The sequence below is a fragment of the Microcebus murinus genome, chromosome 3 (genome assembly GCF_040939455.1).
Source record: "Microcebus murinus isolate Inina chromosome 3, M.murinus_Inina_mat1.0, whole genome shotgun sequence".
Classification (NCBI taxonomy): domain Eukaryota; kingdom Metazoa; phylum Chordata; class Mammalia; order Primates; family Cheirogaleidae; genus Microcebus; species Microcebus murinus.
Window position 1 is genome coordinate 6729478 of NC_134106.1, and position 19840 is coordinate 6749317.

Consider the following 19840-nt stretch of genomic DNA (forward strand, 5'->3'; position numbering starts at 1 on the left):
TTATCACCATGCTACACACTTTTCAGGAGCTCTGTGTATGCATGTGTATGTGTACACACGTGTTTGAGTTTGTGTCTTAATTTATTTGCTGAATATAGGCTCAGAAATGCACTTAATTTGTCTCTAGGACTCTCAGGCCTTTTTCTGGAATGTTGGGGCCGGGGAGGGGGAAGGAAAAGGACTCAAACAGTAAATTAATTTTCTCTTGTGTTTGCCGGATCCACACTAGAACCCTGTAGGTGGGAGAGCAGACCATCCATGGAGCACGGGGATTGGCTCAAGGACAGGAGTGTTCCTTCCTTTGCCTGGTGGTCAGACCCAGCCCTGGTGTTGGGTGACAGTGTTTTTACTTCCCTGAGGAAGAACTTGGGAGCTATAGAGGGGCTTTCAGGATCTGTTCCTTGGTGAAGCTTATTGCTAAGGCCATCTCTTTCTGGTGGAGTTTATATCCAAGTTTGCACCATGCGTCTGCCTGCCCTGCTATGCCTGTGAGTGGTTGTGTTTTCTAATTGAACTGATGAAACATAGAAATTAGGTATCCATGCAAACGGAAGTTGTTTTGTTATAGATTGGCTGGTTTCATTTGAAAATTTCTGACCCAACAGTGAAGGAAGTACATTCGACCACATTAATGTACCAGGATTACCTATGTCCCCTACCCTCACCCCACCTGCATTTCTCCATCAGAGGTCTGAGATGTGACTGGTGTCTAGAGTTCGGTACAGATGCGTGCAGGATTTTGATGTCCAACAGGGACTGAAAACGATTGAGCTGCAACCCAGAGTCCAGATTTTTACTCTTTAAGGTGGCTGCTTTGAGGCCTGATGCTGGTGAAATGCCATCAGATGTATGCCCAGGGTTTGCTTTTTGTGTTCAGACAACATGTGTGTTGTCTTGTATTTCAGGCACAAAAAGAATACAACCTAGTCCATATCCTCTGAGTGCTTCCAGTGAATGGGGAACACATTTACCAGATAGTTTGAATATAACATGCTAAATGCAAGGATAGGAGAGGTGCCAAGCCCAGATCCCCAGGGCTTCGGGCAGTCATGGAAAGCTTCCTAGAGGAAGCATGAGTGTGTAGGATGAACGGGAGTTGGGGAGGGGAGGGCCCCTGGACGGAGGGTGCATCCTGAGCACAGGCGTAGAGCTGGCCTTTGCTGCAAAGACCTGTGTTGAGAAGAGAAGTCACTGTGGTATGTACCTGAGTTAGAGGCCTGAGCTTCAGGGTGGAGAGAAACGGGTCTCTTGTTGAATTAATGGGAGTGGGCTGAATGTGTTGACTAGTGACTTCTGCCTCCGTTTTGGCCGAGGTGGAGTCCTCAGAGGTGTGGAAAGGTGAGTATCACTGGCAGTCTCGTCTAGTATGCCGAGGACTGCTTCATGTGGGCCAGGGCTTCCCCTCTGCTCCCCAGGCTTGTTCTTTGGGATCTGTCACTGGCACCAAGGGCTGTTGTCCCAAGAGCAAAGCTGTTTCTGTTCCTGTTTTTCTCAGATTTTTATTCTGATGTGTTCAATTGTATTCACAACTGAGCAGAACCTGGTGGGGAAGGAGGATGGCATGTGGAGACACTGACAGCCCCTTCTGTGTTGCTGTCACAGCTCATGTGGAGAACGAGGAGCAGTACACTCAGGCTCTGGAGAAGTTCGGTGGCAACTGTGTGTGCAGAGATGACCCGGATCTAGGAAGTGCATTCCTGAAGTTCTCAGTGTTCACCAAGGAGCTGACAGCGCTTTTCAAAAACCTGGTAGGTGTTCACTGTGTGCGTGCAGGTCTCCGTGTGTGAAATGCCCACAGGTACCTCACTTGGAAAGGTAACTCAGTAGAGGATGCCTATGGTTTGTTTGATAAACTAGGAATAAATTTCATAGTTCCTCTGGTACCTAAAAGAACTGTATTTTCTATACACATTGGTTCAATTTGTAATAAAGTTTAAAACTGTAATTTTTAACCTTAACAAGACTTTTTAAATTCCACTTGGCCTTTGAAATGTACAGGCTGTAGGACAAAATGGGTAAATGCACTCATCTGCTTAAGGGCCTCTGACTTTGATTTTTAATAGTTTCCAATCTGTGTAGAATAATAGTCTCTGTTTCTGGTAATTATAGTGGGCATTTATACTTACAATATTTAATAAATATGTCTCAGACCCGTCTTACAAAGCAAGGTAACCTGTAATCAAAGCACAGAAATTACCATGAGGATTTAAAGGTCTTTTATGCTCCCAAATGTAGAGCCTAAAAAAAAAGCAGGGCTGAAAGAAACGTCTGGCTTTTTAAGCAAGTAGAAATACTGCCTGTGGTCGGTGCTTGGTGATGTTGGGAGAATCGAGTCTTTCTTGTTGCTTGGCAGCTCTGTGCAGTCGTGGCGGGAGCAGAATTCTGAAGAAGTGGGCAGCCTGGGAGGGCTGTTGGGACCCTGCCCGGCTGGGGTGGACCTGGGGGTCACCCGAGCCCCCCCTTCCTGTTTTTCTTCCCCTGCTTCTCCTGAAGGCTGTGGAAGACCAGGTGGAGAAGCCAGTGCTGCGTTCTATGCAGATCTCAAACAACAGCGTCTTTTTCATTTCTCCTGTCAGGAAGCTCATAACAAGTGAAAAAAATAGCTCATTCTTGAAATGGCAATGATGGTGGGTTTGTAAGTGTGGCCTTAGAAGGGCAGGAACAAGAGAGCATAATGTGTGGGTTCACAGGAAATGGAAAAGAACAGGCTCATTAAGGCTCTTGGTCCTTCCCCCCACATCTTCACTTGTAAATATTTCTGTTGTAAATAGTAAAAATAAAAAGCTGTTGCTCTGCTGAAGTTTTTTTTGCTCAGAGGAATTTGAAATCTCTTGGGACATTGGTCAAGTTCATCGTCCTTTGTCACTGCCCCAAATAGCGTGGCGGCTGCACACAGAGCCCTGGAGCCCTCTCGCCTGCCTCGGCCCTGATCCCTGGGTACTGGCAGGCGTGCACGATGGGCTCTCACCACTGGGTCAGAAAAGATGGGGCGGTTTTTTTTAAACTGAAGAAACTGCATGGTTTCAGGGTAAAGACTCTATAGTCTTTAGATAGACTATAGATCAGGGGTCCTCAAACTTTTTAAACAGGGGGCCAGTTCACTGTCCCTCAGACCGTTGGAGGGCTGGACTATAGTTTAAAAAAAACTGTGAATAAATTCCTATGCACACTGTACACATCTTATTTTGAAGTAAAAAACCAAACAGGCAAAAACACCCGCATGTGGCCCAGGGGCCATGGTTTGAGGATGCCTGCTATAGATGCTGACATGGTGGCAGCTCCTCATGAACAAGTCAGTTGGCTGCCTGGTCTCCCAGCCCCTCGGGGGATAAGATAGCACCTTACTCCTCAGTAGAAGCGAGCAGCCTCCGAGTGGGAGAGGCTGGAATGAGCAGGAAAAACAGCTTGGAGGAAACAGACAATGCAAAGAGCAGAATAAAACTTTAATGAAACTGCATCTAATTTCTCAGAGAAAGTAGAAGACATCAGATCTGTCAGGGAAGAGCGGGATGCAGCTTGTTAAAGGAGGCCACAGGAGACAATTATGTAAGAAAATACAAAATTAAAAATCCAATGAGAAGGGTTGGGGTAGAGGAAATCGCTCAGAAAATAGATCAAGAAGACCAAAAAAAAAAAAAAAAGATTAAAAAGTGGGAACTAGATAAAAGACAAGGTTTAATCCTTAAGGTCCATCATCCACCTGAAAGGCATTTCAGAAATAGAATAGGGAAGAGAACGTCAGTGCATCATCAGTGCAGCAAAAGAAGGATGGGGTCTCCAGACTGAGGGGCTCACAAGTCCCAGCACTCCCCAGGGCATCTCAACGTGAAATCTCAAAAGACCTTAAGAGCTTCCAGGAACCGCACAGAGGAGTCAGAATCACAAGATGTTGAACTTCTCAACAGCAACACTGGAAACTTTATGGAGCAATGCTATGAAAATCCTGAGAAAAGTAACTCAACCTGGAATTAGACCCAGCCAGCTGAACATGAGAGTAAAGATATTTTCAGACATGTAAGGCTTAGCTCCCATGTGTCAGTTCTCTGAAACTCCCAAAGGGTGTGCTCCAGCGAAATGAAGAGGAAAGCTAAGAAAGAGGAAACAGAGAATCAGAAAACAGGATCCAAAGCGGGCAAGCAAACAGCAGGAGGGGGTCCCAAGAGGATGGCAGAGGGAAGGTCCCGCAGTAGGCTGAGCAGTTGACCTAGAAAGCAGCGGCCCAAGGTGGCTGTGGGGTAGGAGCCAGGTGGGGGGAGGCCTCTGTTCTGCCCCTCGCCCCCAGGCTACTAGCTCCTTTGTTCAGCTGATCTCTAGACCAAGATTTTCTCCCAGCTGTAAAAGGTAGATAATAATGCCATACCTGATTTTGTGGATAGAATAGAGCCAATTGGTTGCTCTTATACATTTTAGCTCATTTAATCCTTATAACAGTCCTGTAAGGTGAATCAGTGTTATCCCTACTCTATAGATTAGATAACTGATGCCCTGGGTGGTTTAGTGTTATCCCTACTCTATAGATTAGATAACTGAAGCCCTGACATCTCCCTTGGGAGTCACGGAATCCTTGACTGCTTTCAGATGTGTGCCTCCAGGTATACACAGGCCACCTGCAACATTCCATGCTGTGAAATCCAGATGAAACTAGCTTGTACTCAGTTATCAACATGGGCATCTACACAGTTAAATAAAAGCAGCCCTTCCTTTTCTTTTCCTGCCAAAGCAGAAAGCAGGGCAGGGCCTGGATGTTTTGACTGCTACATTGCTCGCCACCCTAGCCTTGCCACTTGCAGTACTTCAAAATTCACTGCAAGACCTCGTGGCTGTCCAGCTTTCCACAGCGAGTAAAGATGTCAGCGGCCGTGGTCTGATGCGCACCGTGGCGTGGCAGGCTCAGGCCAGGCGTGGAGGAGAGGCTGCCTCCTTGGCTCCTCGGGTCAGCTGCGCAGGGCAGTTGATGTTACCGTCATCGTAGTGTTGAGCTCACACACACGTGAAGTCACCTTCTGGGCCCTTAACTAGTGAGCGACGGAGTTGGGATTGAAATCCAGAACTTAAAACTCCAAACCCACGTTGTTCCCATTGTGACGTTTACAGAGACCAAGGCTGTTGTTAACTCCTCGTGGGGGTAGGGGTGGGTTAGTGTTGGACATAAGGGAAAAGCGTAAAGAGAAATGCACGATCAGGTCGTGCCACCGAGTGCCACAAAGGAGCCTGATGACCTCAGTTTCCTCATCGTAAAACAAGGATGGTGAGACCTGCCCACTTCCTGGGGACAGCATCAAGATGACATGAGTGAGTGGAAAGGGTTTTTGTAAATTAAAAATGCAACACACAGGTGGCATTTTAGTGTTGTTATGATACGTGAACTTATTTGATGGTAGCTGTAAGTACATGTGCATCACTTTAGTTTCAGCTTTCACTTTATGGAGTCTGGCTTATTGATCCTATTTCTTGGGAAGGATCAGAGAGAGAGAAAATCTCTTATTTTAGCCAAAATTAGCACTCACCAGGCCTGATTTTTCCAGGCAAGTGCCAGTATGGAAGCTGTGCGACCATAGGAACGCCATGTGGCAGCTCCTGAGAAGCTGGGCTGAGTGTGAGCTGATTATAGGAGAATTCTCCTTTTTTGGAATTTTGTATACCATCCTCCTTCCTATTTTTGGTCACATCTGTCCTATCTCATATTTTCCAAGCCTTGCTTTTGCTTTCTCTCAGGGCATTTAAAAAAAAATCTCAGTTCTGTATGGCTAAGCATCTCAATGCTACTCCTGTCCAGAAAGAATAACAATTACCACCTACCTGCTTTGAGGCATGAATGCTTACAAAGCAGTTGGAACATCTCCAGAGAGAGACCAACTTCATACAAAGCGAGATTTTCTTACCAATGGTGAGAATCTCACCTTCAGAAAGTCTATGGATTTTCTCTGCAGTTATGCAGGATAAAGGGGAAAACAAGGCAGCTCCAGAAATATAAGATGTGTGAAATCAAAGTGGTTGTAAAGTGAGCCCAGTTGCTGGGATTCTTTTTCTCTTCCCAGGTGGATGTGAGGATTCTAGAAAGACTTGCCCAGGGCCGCCTCTGTGCTGAGAAGTGGCTTTCTAGTGAAAGGCCGCATTGCAGGACGGATTTCCAGAAGGCTAATGACAGATGTGTAGTCTCTGTCTTTGCCATCAGAGAAGTGGCAGCAGAAGATGTTTACAGTGCACAGAACCCAGTCTGTGTGGATACCAGTGTCAGCTGAAAGTAGGGGCTAGTGAATGCTGAGCCAGGGATGGGGTTGCGTTGCGACATCCGGTGACCTTGGGCTGAGGAATTTCACTGCACCCACATTGAAAGAGGAACCTGAAAGTTCTACGCAACAGCATGGAAATAAGTCATCACCTTTTTAATGCAAATGATCCGAGTTAGTAGACATTATAGCCATAAAGGGAGCTAGTCAGGTTCTGTTGGGATGAGTGGCAGCTTGTGGCTTTGTATGTGCTGTGCCTGGCACAGAGGCGTCCTTTCCTGGCCACATTGGTAACGTTGCGGCAGTAGTCTTTGCCCAGTGCTGCCGGGCTTGGGTTAAATACGATCTGATTCTCCAAATTAGCAAAGCTTGTCTCATCACTTCATACAGAGATCTTACTACCAGAGGTCCTCACCCTCAGTGCTTCCGTAGACTTCCCTTTAATTTCTTCTATTCAAAATGTTTTATATTTTAAAATGTCTTACATTCTTTCTACATGAAACGGGTGATGATCATAACTTCGTCTTTTGGGGAAGAAGATTTAAGTCACTGTTTTGGGCCTAAAGTAATGAGCTATGCTGAAATCCAGAGACACCCTCAGTAGCTTATGGCATATGGGACTGTCTACCCTTAGATTTCAGAATATTTGACTTCCATTTCCAACATTTGCATTTAAGATTCTGACTCTTTTCCTGTTAGTTGCCCTTTTTCACTGCTATCAGTGCTTGCCTCTGATGTCTCTTGTTCTACCATGCTGTGAACTGAAAAAGGAGATCACATGGCTTGTTAGACTTGTATGCAGATTAGGAGTCCATAGGCTGTGAGTGAGGAATTTCAAGTGAGGGCTTGAGGGCTGGGGCTTTTCTAGCGGGGTAGAGAGTGTACATGGATGGACCTACTGACAGTCACTTTGGGCACCTAGAAACCTCTGCCAGTTACTTAGACGTGTGGCTAGACATGTGGCCTTATTTACAATTGGAAATTTCTGTCTTAAAAGTCAAGACTTCAAGACTATGCTACTTTCTGTACTCACAAATCCCTAACCAAAAATAAAATCCCTAACCACATTCTTAGTTTGATCAAGACAATGAAGATTAATAAGGCTGATGTTAGAGATCCATGTTTTGGTTGTAACACAGCTGTGTAGTTAATGTTTAAATTATACTCTGATACTGTTTCTTTTGGGGTTGGGCCATGTTACCTCATTATAACCACTGTGATACATTGACTTCTAGTGGTCAGAAGAAACAGGAAAAGCCATAGTGGGAGAGGACAGGGTAGCAAGGCTTTGGATGTGGGGAGGAAGAGCTCACAGAGTAACGACTGACTGGGTGCCTGCTGGGGACTGTCCCCGCTCTGGTGCTGCATGGGGCAGTGAGCCTCTGGTAACTCCTGTCTAGGTGGGAGACACAGAGATACTTGCAGCGTGTGCTCTGATAGCCCCTGACAGCCTGCGGAGCTCTGCGGGTGCAGCCTCAGAAGCAGGGAGCAGTGACTCCAGTCCTGGGCCTTGCATCCTTGCATCCCCGGGAGGTGGAAGGGGGTGGCAGGGAGTTCCGTGGGCTCTTATTTGTGTCCTTGAGTCCCTCTGCATACAAGCATGAGGACAAGGTTTAGAATCAAATGTCTTTACAACTTCCCAAATGTGTCTAGGACATGCTGTTTCTGTTTGAAAGTATTAATGAACTCAAATGGATTTTGTCATTGTGTTTTCTCAATTGCTGGCTATTAAGAGGACAACTATTAAGAGGAAGGAGCTGGTGGGCTGCATCCCAGCAGAGATGCAGAAGCCCAGCATTGGTGGCTTCAGTGACACAGGCTACAGGGACTCGGGCCTGACTTTCTGTAAGGGCAGAAGACAAGCTGCAGCTGAAGGAGTAGAGACAGCAGGTATTCACTATTCTAAGGAAAGGTTGATAATGGAAGAAGAAAGCCGGGAGGGAAGGTTTTCTAGGGTGAGAGAGGCTTGAGGCTGAATCGAGGCCCCAGGGAAGAAGATGGTAGCTGGTAGAGGCCGATGGTGCAGAAGAGAGGGACTCTGAGCTGTGGGGACTGTGTGTCCCCCGTCACCTCCTGTGAGTGATGGGCTCAGCTAGGAGTCAAGCCCCTGCCTCTCTAAGCATAATCATCAGTGAGTTTATGTAGATAAATCAACGTGCTTGTTTGTGTGCATTTCCCTTGCCTTGAGCATTTTCAGCTGTTTATTAATCATTCCTTAAAATCTAAAACCTAGCAAACCACATCAATAAGTGTATATTCTAGGTTCTAGTCTACAAAGCACTTGACACAGTTTGTTTCCTTGGCACCCCTAGAGGACCTGGCCTTGCACTCACAGAGCACCATTGGGATTGCCTGGGGCTTCTTGGAAATTCAGACTCCCCTGGGCCTGCTGAACCACTGCCTTCAGTTGCCAAAGAGCCCCAGGTGACAAGCTTGAGAAGCATTGCTGTAGGGCAAAGGTTCTAAAAGTGCAGTCCCTGGACCAGCAATGCCTGGAACTTATTTGAAGTACAAAATCAGCCTCAACATCGTAATTACAGAATTTCGGTTCTCCAACTTAAGTGCATGAGTATCACCTGTGTGGTTTCTTAGACCACACCTTGTTGGGCTCCACATCCAGAGTTTCTGATTCCACAGGTATGGGGTAAGGCCTGAGAGTCTACCTTTTTAGTACATTTCCTGGTAGCACTGACCCTGGAGCCTGGGCTGGTGCTTCTGACTCTTACCCTTGGGGAGATTGGGACTTAGGCTGCCCCAGGTCTCACTGAGGGCAGAGCAGATACTTTCTTGGACTCTTGGAGGTAATAAATTTGAAAAGGTGCTTTCAATTTTGGTTGATGGCCTCACTAAATACTTTAATGTCACACGGAGTTTAGAAGTGTGTGTTGCCTGACCCCCAGATTCTCCTGTGCCGCCCCCTGCCTCCCTGAACCTGCCTTCAGTGGGTGTCGGCGTGTTGTAGGTAGGCCTGCTGACATGCCCGAGCTCATCATTTACTCTAGTGGAGAAAGGAAAGAGGGCTCTATTTTTCCTCCACTTGGAACCTGGAAGATCAGAACAGTTGATTGCCAGAGAAGCAGCGTTAAGAGCAGAAACCAGGTCAGCGATTTCTCTCCTCACTCTGGTGTGAAAGTTACCAGTGTGCTTTGGCAGCTGGTTGGTTTTGATCTTTCAGTTTGTGTTAAACACTCAAGATCAACATGGGCTTCCTCCCTTCTTTTTAATTAAACTATCAGGGCAGCTATGCTGCCAAAGAGGCAGGAGTGGTGTGTGCATCTGTTCAGGAGGGCGCTCTGTGAGAGTGCTTAGGCGCGACAGTGCGTGTGCGCATGCGTAGACTTTGTGGCAATACTATCTATAGCCCAGGGGAAGCCTCTTTACTGACAACAAAAATGAAAGTCACTTGGAAGATTTTTCCTTTTTTAAGTTCCCTCAGGCAGCTTTGTGTAAAAGGAGCTAGAAGGACATTTGATGGAGACAGTACCTGGGGTGGTGGCATGTCCTCAGTCCCCGCTCTCCTGGCCTGACCTCGGGTCAGATGTGAGCCATGTTGCCCTATGAGGGCAGCAAACTCTTTAATAGGGAAATGATAGGAATAGTCTGGCTTCAGAGCTCTCAGCCCAACTCTGCTACCTACAGCCGTGTGATTTGGGGGCAAAAAGGATGACAAGCCTCTCTTTGTTTCCGTACCTATAAAGTGGGGATAATAGCACCTACTTTTCAGAGTAGTTGAAGGATTAAGTGAGATTAAATGGCTGTGTGCCATTTGGTGGCTTATTCGGGCCAGTTTACCTAGTACCTTCTGCTTCTTCGAAAATGTTCTGCCTGGGTGCCCATCCTTTCAGGTAAGCAGCCTTTGGAAGGAACACAGAGAACTCATCTTTGAACCTGCCAGGCACACTCCTGCCTCAGGACCTTTGTGTTAGCAATGCGCTCGGCCAGGAGTACACTTCCACCAGATTTCCACGCGGCTTTGCTTCCTTCATACATTGCTCGAATGTCACCTTATGAAAGGCCTTCCTGACCACTATTTCAAAGAGTCCCTGTCCCACAAGTCATCATGGCATTTTTATTTGTGGTATCTGTAGTAGCCCCGAAACTGGAAACTACTCAGATATCTATCAGCAGGTGTGTGGATAAATAAATTGCAGTGTATCCATATGATGGAATAGTACTTAGCAATTTAAAAAAAAACTTTTTTTTTAATTAGTTGGGCGTGGTGGTGTGCACCTGTAAGCCACAGCTACTCAGGAGGCTGAGGCAGGAGGGTGCTTGAGCCCGGGAGTTTCAGGTTACAGTGGGCTGTGATTGGGCTACTGTACCCCAGCCTGGGCGACAGAGCAAGACTCTGTCTCTAAAAAATTAAAAGGGAATGAACTATTGATACAACACAAAAGAATCTCAAAGTAATTATGCTCAGTCTCAAAATAATTATGAAAGAAGCCTGATGAAAAGAGTATATAACACGTGTATATAACACGTGATTCCATATACTGCATATAAAATTCTAAAAAGTGTTGCAAAGTATTCTGTGGTGACAGAAGCAGATCAGTGGTTGCTGGGGACAGGAGGTCGGGGTGTGAGGAGCTGGGTTTGCAGAAGGGAAGGGGCACAGGGAATCATCTGGGGTGATGGGAAACATTCACTATCTGGATTTTGATGATAGTACATGGGTGTATCCATATGTTGTAATGTATAAAATCATAACTTTTAATGTGTGCAGTTTATTGTATGTCAGTTCCATCTCATTAAAGCTGCTTAAAACCTTTCTAAAGCCATTCATCAAGAGCATTGCTGATCAATAGAATTCTTTGCATACATGGAAGTGGTTTATATCTCCTTTATCTAATGTTAAGTTGTCACTAGCCACATGTGGCAGTTGAACACTTGAAATGTGACTAGTGCAACTGAGGAACTCAGGCTTTTTTTTTTTTTTTTGAGACAGAGTCTCACTTTGTTGCCCAGGCTGGAGAGCCATGGCGTCAGCTTAGCTCACAGAACCTCAAACTCCTGGGCTCAAGCAGTCTTACTGCCTTGGCTTCCTGAGTAGCTCTGACTACAGGCATGCACTACCATGCCTGGCTAATTTATTTATATATATATATTTAGCCAATTAATTTCTTTCTATTTATAGTAGAGATGGGGTCTTGCTCTTGTTCAGGCTGGTCTCGAACTCCTGACCTTGAGCGGTCCACCCGCCTCGGCCTCCCAGAGTGCTAGAAATATAGGCATGAGCCACCATGTCCAGCCAGGAACTCAGCTTTTAGCTTTAAGTTTAATCAGTTTAAATGTGAAGAGGCACATGTATCTAGTGTCTGTCTTACGGGCCAGCACAGGTTCAAACCTTACATCCTACTTCATGCACATGTCCTGGGTCTTGGGCTCCCACTTCCAGAGGTGGCTGGAAGCTTTCAGCCACTTGAAGGCTGTTTTGTGCACGCATTCTTACTAACGCTGAAACCTGCTGAGGATGCCCCTGACTGCAACAGTGAGGCATTGCCTGAGGTCTTTTTGCAACTTCTCACCCTTTGGCAAGGAGATATTTCCTGGCCTGTGTAGAAGGTGGTTTGCCTTTCTTTGAAGCTTTGGATTTTCCTGTTTAACTCTATGATTGACCAGCATTTGCTCAAGTTGAAAGGAAAAACTCAGCGGATTTCAAAATGGTGCCTTTTCTACCTCTTAAGTTTCTGATAAATTGGGCGTTTTCAAATAAATTATATGTCACTTGTGACTCTCAGGTAAGACTTATTGGCCAGGTTTTATATAGTAACAAAATGCTCCTTTTAAGGAAAAGCTGATTATCCTGAAAGAGAGTTGGATGATATTAAGGGTTTTGTAGGAGACCCTGGAAATACCTGTTATATTCTAGATCCATGAGGCTGCAGCTGTGAGGATTCTGCCCAGTGACCGCTGGGTGCTTCTCAAAAGTACCTATGACAGGAGAATCCTGTCCAAGGTCAGGCCTCTGGTTGGATCCTTTTGGGCACAATCATTTGGCAAAGCAGAATTACTCACTGCCTGAGTAAAAGAGAAGGCAGCTACAGCTCCCTGGGGTGGGGCTGGGGCCAGATCAGCAGCGGCTGGTGACCAGTGACCAGAGAGCAGGCAAGGTGGTGACCCATGAGTGGAAGTGACAGAGCTAGTGGCAAGGAATTTTAAGACCAAAACAAACACAATGACCAGGAAGGACAACACGAAGAGATGGCTGTGTGGCTGGCTCTGTTTCCCCCCCTCCATCTTCTTGTCTTTGTTTGCTAATCAGCTGTGGCCTTAGCATAATGATTTTGTTCTTGGTATCTAATAGGCTTGTCTGCTGCCTGCCCCACTGACTGAATCATTTTATTTCTACTTGTGAGATTACAGACCTTTGACTACTTACTCATCCTGTCAGACATGTCCAGGTGAACTCAGGAAGAGCGAAGACAGGAGAGACAGGAAAAAGGGAGCACTGTTATTTTAAAACATTGCCTATTTGTTGGTCCATAGTTAATAGTAGTGATTTAAGATTAATAATTTGTATTCAGGTTGTACTTGTTGTTTCAGAAAGCCATTTTACATAATGTATTTGTTAAAAGTAAGTTAGAGTATAAAAGAAAGCCCAGTGCTTGCTTGGCACTAAAGAAAAGATTCTGGTTAGGTTACCCAGGGATAATTTAATTCTTCCCATAGATCATAAAAATTTCATTACTCATAAATTGAGGCTGGAGCTGCCTGAGCACAAGGGATGTGCAATAATCTTTTGGCTGTGGTTTTCATCTCTCTCGGCCGCGGTTGGTTCAGCTGTAGGCCTGAGGCTGCCTGGACACACATAGTCAGGGGCACACGCGGAGCCTGCCCAGCCTTCGTGCCCAGGGCACACCTGGCCTAGCAGAGACCACAGCAGCCGTTTCCTGGAAGTTCTCCCTGAGTCATGAGTCCTGTGTGCTGTGTGGGTTGTGTCGAGGGCAGATGGGTTATGTCCAGGAGTATGGGAGCTGTATTAGTAAGGCCATGACTGATACTCTATTTATGTTTGTTTAAGAATTTGTTTTAAGAAAACCCCAGCTTTATTGAAGCATATTTTACATATGGTAAAAATCACCATATGTAGGTGGTTTCTAGTAACTTTACTAAGTGGTTTGACCATCACCTTAAAGCAGTTTTAGGACATTTTCTCCCCTGCTAAGATCCCTTGTATGCTCTTATAGTTAATCCCAGTCCCCCCAGCTCCAGGCAACCACTGATCTACTTTTCTTTCTCTATTGTAATAATTTATTTTCTGATTAGAAAAGTAATAGTTTTCTATTTTGGATAATTTGAATAACCCCAAAGAGAGAAACTGACAATGAAACCAGAGCCCCCTCGGTTGGCTGGGTTCTCAAGCCCCTCTTTCTAGCTGCTGCTTCCCGCATCAGCACTGCAGCCCACCCTCCACGCTGTTCCTTTGCCCAGGCCACCCCACCCCCATTTTGCAAGGCAGACGCCCTCTGTCTTTTGAAGATCATTTTCACACCTCCTGCCCAACACGATTTCCCTCCTGTCTAGGCAAAAGGTCATTTTCTCTTACCTGTAGTTCCATAGTGTTTTCCTCCTGGCTCTCAGAATTTTCACTTGGTAGTTGACATAAATACGGAGTTTATCTCCCTTATTGAACCCAAGTGGAGAGGCTCTCTGAGGATCACGGTCCTCTCTGCTCTGTCTTGGTCTCCTAACTCCTCTGTACCTCCTATCTTCCTCTCCTGTCGTGACCTGAGGGCTACGTGTACCTCATTTGTAGCATCCCTCACAGTTGTGATTATCTGTTGAATGTTCCGTCCACCAACTAGACTGTGGGTCCTGTCCCCGGCGTCCAGTAGGCAAGGTCACACTCACTGCTGAAACGAATGAAGAATGAAAGTGAGCTGGCCAAGTGTGATTGGGTATCCATAGATTGTTCACTCTTCCCTACTTGAATATTTTGCTGTAGGTATCAAAGCTTACCTCTTCTCACTCTAATATCTGTTATCAGTACCTAAGTTCTTTTTTTTTTTTGAGACAGAGTCTCACTCTGTTGCCTGGGTTAGAGTTGCGTGGCATCAGCCTAGCTCACAGCAACCTCAAACTCCTGGGCTCAAGCAATCCTTCTGCCTCAGCCTCCTGAGTAACTGGGACTATAGGCATGTGCCACCATGCCCGGCTAATTTATATATATATATATATACATATATATATATATGTATTTTTTAGTTGTCCAGCTAATTAATTTCTTTCTATTTTTTTAAATTTCTATTTTATTTCTTTATTTTTTGAGACAATCTCACTTTGTTGCTTGGGCTAGAGAGCCATGGCGTCAGCTCAGCTCACAGCAACCTCAAACTCCTGGGTTCAAGCAATCCTCCTGCCTCAGCATCCCAAGTAGCTGGGACTACAGGCATGCACCACCATGCCTGGCTAATTTTTTCTATATATTTTTAGCTATACAATTAACTTCTTTCAATTTTTAGTAGAGATTGGGTCTCCCTCTTGCTCAGGCTGGTCTCAAACTCCTGAGTGCAAACGATCCTCCCACCTTGGCCTCCCAGAGTGCTAGGATTACAGGTGTGAGCCACCACGCCCAGCCTTCTAAATTCTTATTTGAATTAAATAACAGATAATCTCAGAACAGACACAGAAACCAAATTGTGATGATGTTCTTCCCTGCTGCAGTGATCTTGTTTTTTCCACTCACTAATGCTGCGTAGATTCATACTTACACACCTCCTTCATGAAAAACCTACTAGGATTCTTCCTAGAAATAGGATTCTTAACTTGTGAGCACCTAACTCTTTTTCCTCCCATCTCACCTATAACTGGATGGTTCTGGTGTCTTTGGCTCAGCCTGCCACCCTAGCAGCTCTGCTCCTCCCTCTCTGCTGTTTTTGCCAACCTCTTTCTTGCATGTGCCTTGTCCCAGATGGCACAGCATTGGCCCCCAGCCAGGTAGTGTTCAGGACTGAATCGACCTGTGCTGGTGACTCTGAACGTGGCTTTATGTGATCATCTAGATGAATAGGCAGCGTCTCAAAGGTTGGTAACTGGTACAGTTACCCTTCTTCCTAGGCTCAGATTGACTGCTTAAAACCAAAGTCACTATTTCATCACCCTTCATTAACGAGGAGCCACTGATGTCTGTACAGTGTGAAATACTCTACTGTGGTGTGTCTTAAGAATTTTTATTCTTTTTTTTGAGACAGAGTCTCACTCTGTTGCCCCGGCTAGAGTGCTGTGGCATCAGCCTAGTTCACGGCAACCTCAAACTCCTAGGCTCAAGCAATCCTCCTGCCTCAGCCTCCTGAGAAGCTGGAACTACAGGCATGTGCCACCATGCCCGGCTAATTTTTTCTATATATTTTTAGTTAGCCAATCAATTTCTTTCTATTTTTATTAGAGATGGGGTCTCACTCTTGCTCAGGCTGGTTTCGAACTCCTGACCTTGAACAATCCGCCTGCCTCAGCTTCCCAGAGAGCTAGGATTACAGGTGTGAGCCACCACGCCGGGGCCAAGAGTTTTTATTCTTAATGCGTATATATTACTTCTTCCTCTGTAAGGGCAGGCATTTCATTCATCTTTGTAGCCATCTGTTGCTGTCTGCAAAATAGGTACTCAATAAATACACCTGAATGAATGAATTCACTTATGTATTTGCTACGTAATGTCTGGTTTAAAGGTGTTCACAGAACTAAGGTTGTTCCTGAAGCCCCTGTAGATTCTGTCCCTTAAGTATTATATGCTCAGAGAGGTATTCAGGGATATTGGTTTATCCCACCAGTGTTATTCATCTACTCTCAGCCAACCTCTGTGCGAAGAGTTATGGGGAACATAAAATGTAATTCAAGGGGATGCTGCCCTTTAGAACTTACGGTGTGAGATTGGTAAGATGATTACAGGAGAGAGGCTACCAAGTGCCTTAAGATATGTAGAAAAAGGGGATGTGAGGGCGATCTGGCCGTGACATCTGCCAACCCATTGTTCGCCAGGGTTGATTCAGCTGATCTGGCCAGCTACACGCGTGTCCCCTTCCTCCCTCACTGTTCCCTGTGCATCCCTCCCAAAGCTGCGTGCTTGGTAGAAGAGGATGACCTTCCCCAGCAGAGGAGGACCGTTGTTTGGTCAAGCGTATACGAGTAGCTGCACTCCCCTGCTAGAACCTCCAAAAACAAGCTCTCAAGAAATATGGAAAAAGGAAAATACTGGAGGAGTTTGGAGAGAGAGGGGCCTCTTTCTTCTGTGGAGGTTGGGGTTGCTTAATGGAGAAGGTGGGCTTTGAGTAACTCCCGCTGGAGAGAAGGCTGTGAACAGTAGGGACAAGGGGTGATGTTTCAGTTGGATGGAAGAAATTGAGCACAAGCATACAGTCAGGGAAGCAGAGAACAACAAAGTTGGCCGAATATGAAAATGGAGAGTGGCAAATGAGGATGGCTTGTTGGGGGGTCTAAATGCAGGAATAGGAAGTGTAGTCTTTGTTAGAGACACGACCCCAGATAAAACTGGCAGGACTGTGAAGGAGGGATTGGGACAGGCCCATGGTGGCAGGAAGCAGGGGAAGCTGTTGCCTTAGTCCAGAGAAGGAGCACAAGGTCCAGGGAGGCAGTGGACACGAGAATGGCACGGAGGGACGTTGGTGGGAGGACAGGCCATAATAGAGTTGACTTTCAGCAGCTGGTCGAGTAGGTGCAGGACGTCCAGGTCACGGAGTCCGAGACGACTCTGAGGTGTCGCGGGAGGGAGGATTTAGAGGAATGAAGAGCTGCAGGAAGCAGGGCTGGCATGGCAGAGCTGGCTCAGCACTGGAGAAGGGAAATGTGCACTGAGTGGTAGGGACTGTGGCGACATCTGCACTCCTCACTCCCATTTCTTCCTACCGTGGGTAACAGTGGGAACCCAGGTGTGCTTGTTCTTGTAAATTATTCATCGGCCACTGGTCCTCCCAGTCTGTAAGACCTCGCCTTAAACTGAGTTTTTCAATATTTCAGAGTTCAAGTCCTAAGACTAATCCTAGCAAGTCTTAGCTGATCACACCGTACCTTGGAGGAATGCCAGGTACAGGAGAAGTGTTGAGTTGTTTAATCCTAGAGGGAAGTTACCCCCAAAGCAGTCCTTTCTCAAATGACAGTCGTGAATCAGTCATGTACTTGGCATAACTGGTCGATGCAGCGATTATTACATACCTTATCAATATTTCTCACGGGAATGTCTCCATTTAAAAATTTAGTATGCTAAATAGCATATGGAAATCAGATCCCATATTGCCTTTAAAATGGTGCCTATATTTTATATTCTTATTTAAGGTATTTAAAGTAATTATACTAAAAATAAATTATTTTTTTGCTCAATTATAAGAATGAACGTGCAAGGTCCCAGAGCCCTTCCTCTTGTCTGTCTGCTTCTGTAGGCCTGTAATCTAGGTGCAGGCAGCCCAGGGTGGCATGGAAGACACAGGGCCGCAGCCGTGGGAACTGGCAGTTGCGTCGATTTGAGGGAGTGATCTGAGCCCAGGGAGGTTTGAAAGTAGGTCTTGAGCTCATTTTGCGCGTGCAGAGGGGAATCTTGTCCAGTTTAGTAGCTGAGTCTGTGAAGGCCCTTCCTGCCTGAAGCTTTGCATCTTGACTCACGTTGGACTTGCCCGTGCAGCCTTGCTGGCCCTGAGTGGGCCTGTTTGCCAGGAGGCGTCCACTCTGCCTGAGCGATCACCGTGGCAGTCAAAGTCACCAGTCTCTTGCTTCAGGGAGAACAAGGGGCACCTGGGCTCTTGCCTTCCTCTTCCCGTTTATCTGCTTTCCCCAGCAACACCCCCTCACACGCAAGCGCACCTTCTCACACACGCACACCCTCACCCATGTACCCTTACCCGCTCACACGCACACCTTCTCTCCTACATGCGCACACCCACCCATGCACCCTCACCCTCTAACATGCACACCCTCACTCATACACACACCCTCACATACATGTACCCTGACCCTCTCACACACACGCCGTCATTCTCACACATACACCCTCACATCCACACATAAGCGAACACCTTCCTCACGTACACACGCTTACTCACACACCCTCCCTCCTCCATGACACACTCACACTCGTTTCTTTCCTCATTAGCACTCAGTGTTGGCTCATCTTGCTTCACAGCAGACAGACAACTCCCCCCGTCCCTGTGTTAGGAGCTTGCCGCAGAGACTGGGGTCCGGAGCACAGACCAGCGTGGATGGGCTGGGCAGTGAGTGAGAGCTGGGAGTGGATGTTTCCTTTTATCCCAAGCTCCTGAAAGTGGTTCTGTCGTTGATTATTTGGAAATATTTTTCTTCATTGTAATGACTGTCTTCTCACAAACTTTATAGCTTAACAATATAAGATTATTATTGTACAAAAAAAAAGATTATTATTGTGAAAATATACAGACCTAGCCTTTTCATTAGTTGTATATTCATTTGTAAGATCAAATCATTACGAAGAATTTAAGGCCAAATACGATAGTCATACCTGCACCAGCCAGGTTTTAAGTGGAGGTTAATTATTAATAGTACCTGATGTTGTCTCTAACATCCTTGTTGTCCTTCCTTGAATAAGAAGTTGAATAAGAATATTCTCTTTGTTTTTGTTTTTTAGATTCAAAATATGAACAACATAATCTCCTTCCCTTTGGACAGTTTGCTGAAGGGGGACCTGAAAGGAGTGAAAGGGGTATGGCTCGAAACCATGACATCGGGGCAGGTTTTACATCGTGTGGAGCCACCGTGACCTGGCCTGTTGGGGCAGCGGCCATGCTAGCACATTCTTACCTGGACGGCAGGGCTTTTTGTTATCTCCACTGCTTTGATTTGCTGTCTTGGGACCACCTTTCTGCAGAATAGTGGTGACCCCTGGCCTTTCTGGCTGTCCTGTGGGCACAGCAGACTCCATGAGGGGAGGAGAGTGGGAAGGGAGAGAAACTACTATGTTGGAAACTATAAGCAGTTTTGGTCTCTCTCAGTTGAGCAGGGAAACCTGCGAGAGAAATTCTGTTTTTCTAGTTGGTGTGCTGTGGATTTACCACCAGGAAGGGATCCTAGCAAGGATGCAGTTTCCTGATGGGAAAAATCACATTCGTAAGGCGAGAGCCAACTTCATTTTTCTGTCCTCCAGAGTGCTGGCTGTGTGGGACGTGCCTTGCCACTTATAAACATGAGGCTGCGAACTGTTTCAGGAGGATGCGAGTGAGCAGCAGTCAGGGCGGGAGGGTGTTTGGGTGTGAGATGCTTTGCTTTTGCACATCTTGGGCCTGACAGATGCACGCTGTGAAAGGGAGATGATTGTGGCTGCGTTCTTGGGAGACTTGAGTTCTTTGATTAGATCTGCACGTGATGGTTGGGTCACATCTGGCTCAACTGGAAGCCCAGTCTGGCCCGTGTCGGGGACCTCTGCAGAGGCCTCTCAGTGTCTCCTTCACAGAGTGTGCTGAGAGAGCCATTAGGACACCGAGGGACATACCCTACTGTCCCTTTGGGGGCCCAGTGAACAAGCAGCTGAGTTATCCCAAGAAATGGGAGGCAGGGGCATCCAGGCAGAGAACAGACACAGGCACGTACACGGAAGCAGGAATCCACGAGGCACGTCAGGGGCCCGTCCATGGAGG

The 19840-nt window shown here is 46.4% G+C and overlaps 1 protein-coding gene across 2 annotated transcripts in view; it reads left to right on the forward strand.

Annotated features, from left to right (window-relative positions):
• Positions 1–19840, forward strand: part of ASAP2 (ArfGAP with SH3 domain, ankyrin repeat and PH domain 2) — a 179906-nt gene that overhangs the window by 80230 nt on the left and 79836 nt on the right. For both annotated transcript variants that reach the window (XM_012785687.2, XM_012785690.2), the window contains exons 3-4: positions 1603–1748; positions 18835–18909. In XM_012785687.2, the coding sequence (XP_012641141.2) occupies positions 1603–1748; positions 18835–18909 (221 nt within the window). The remainder of the gene's footprint in view (positions 1–1602; positions 1749–18834; positions 18910–19840) is intronic.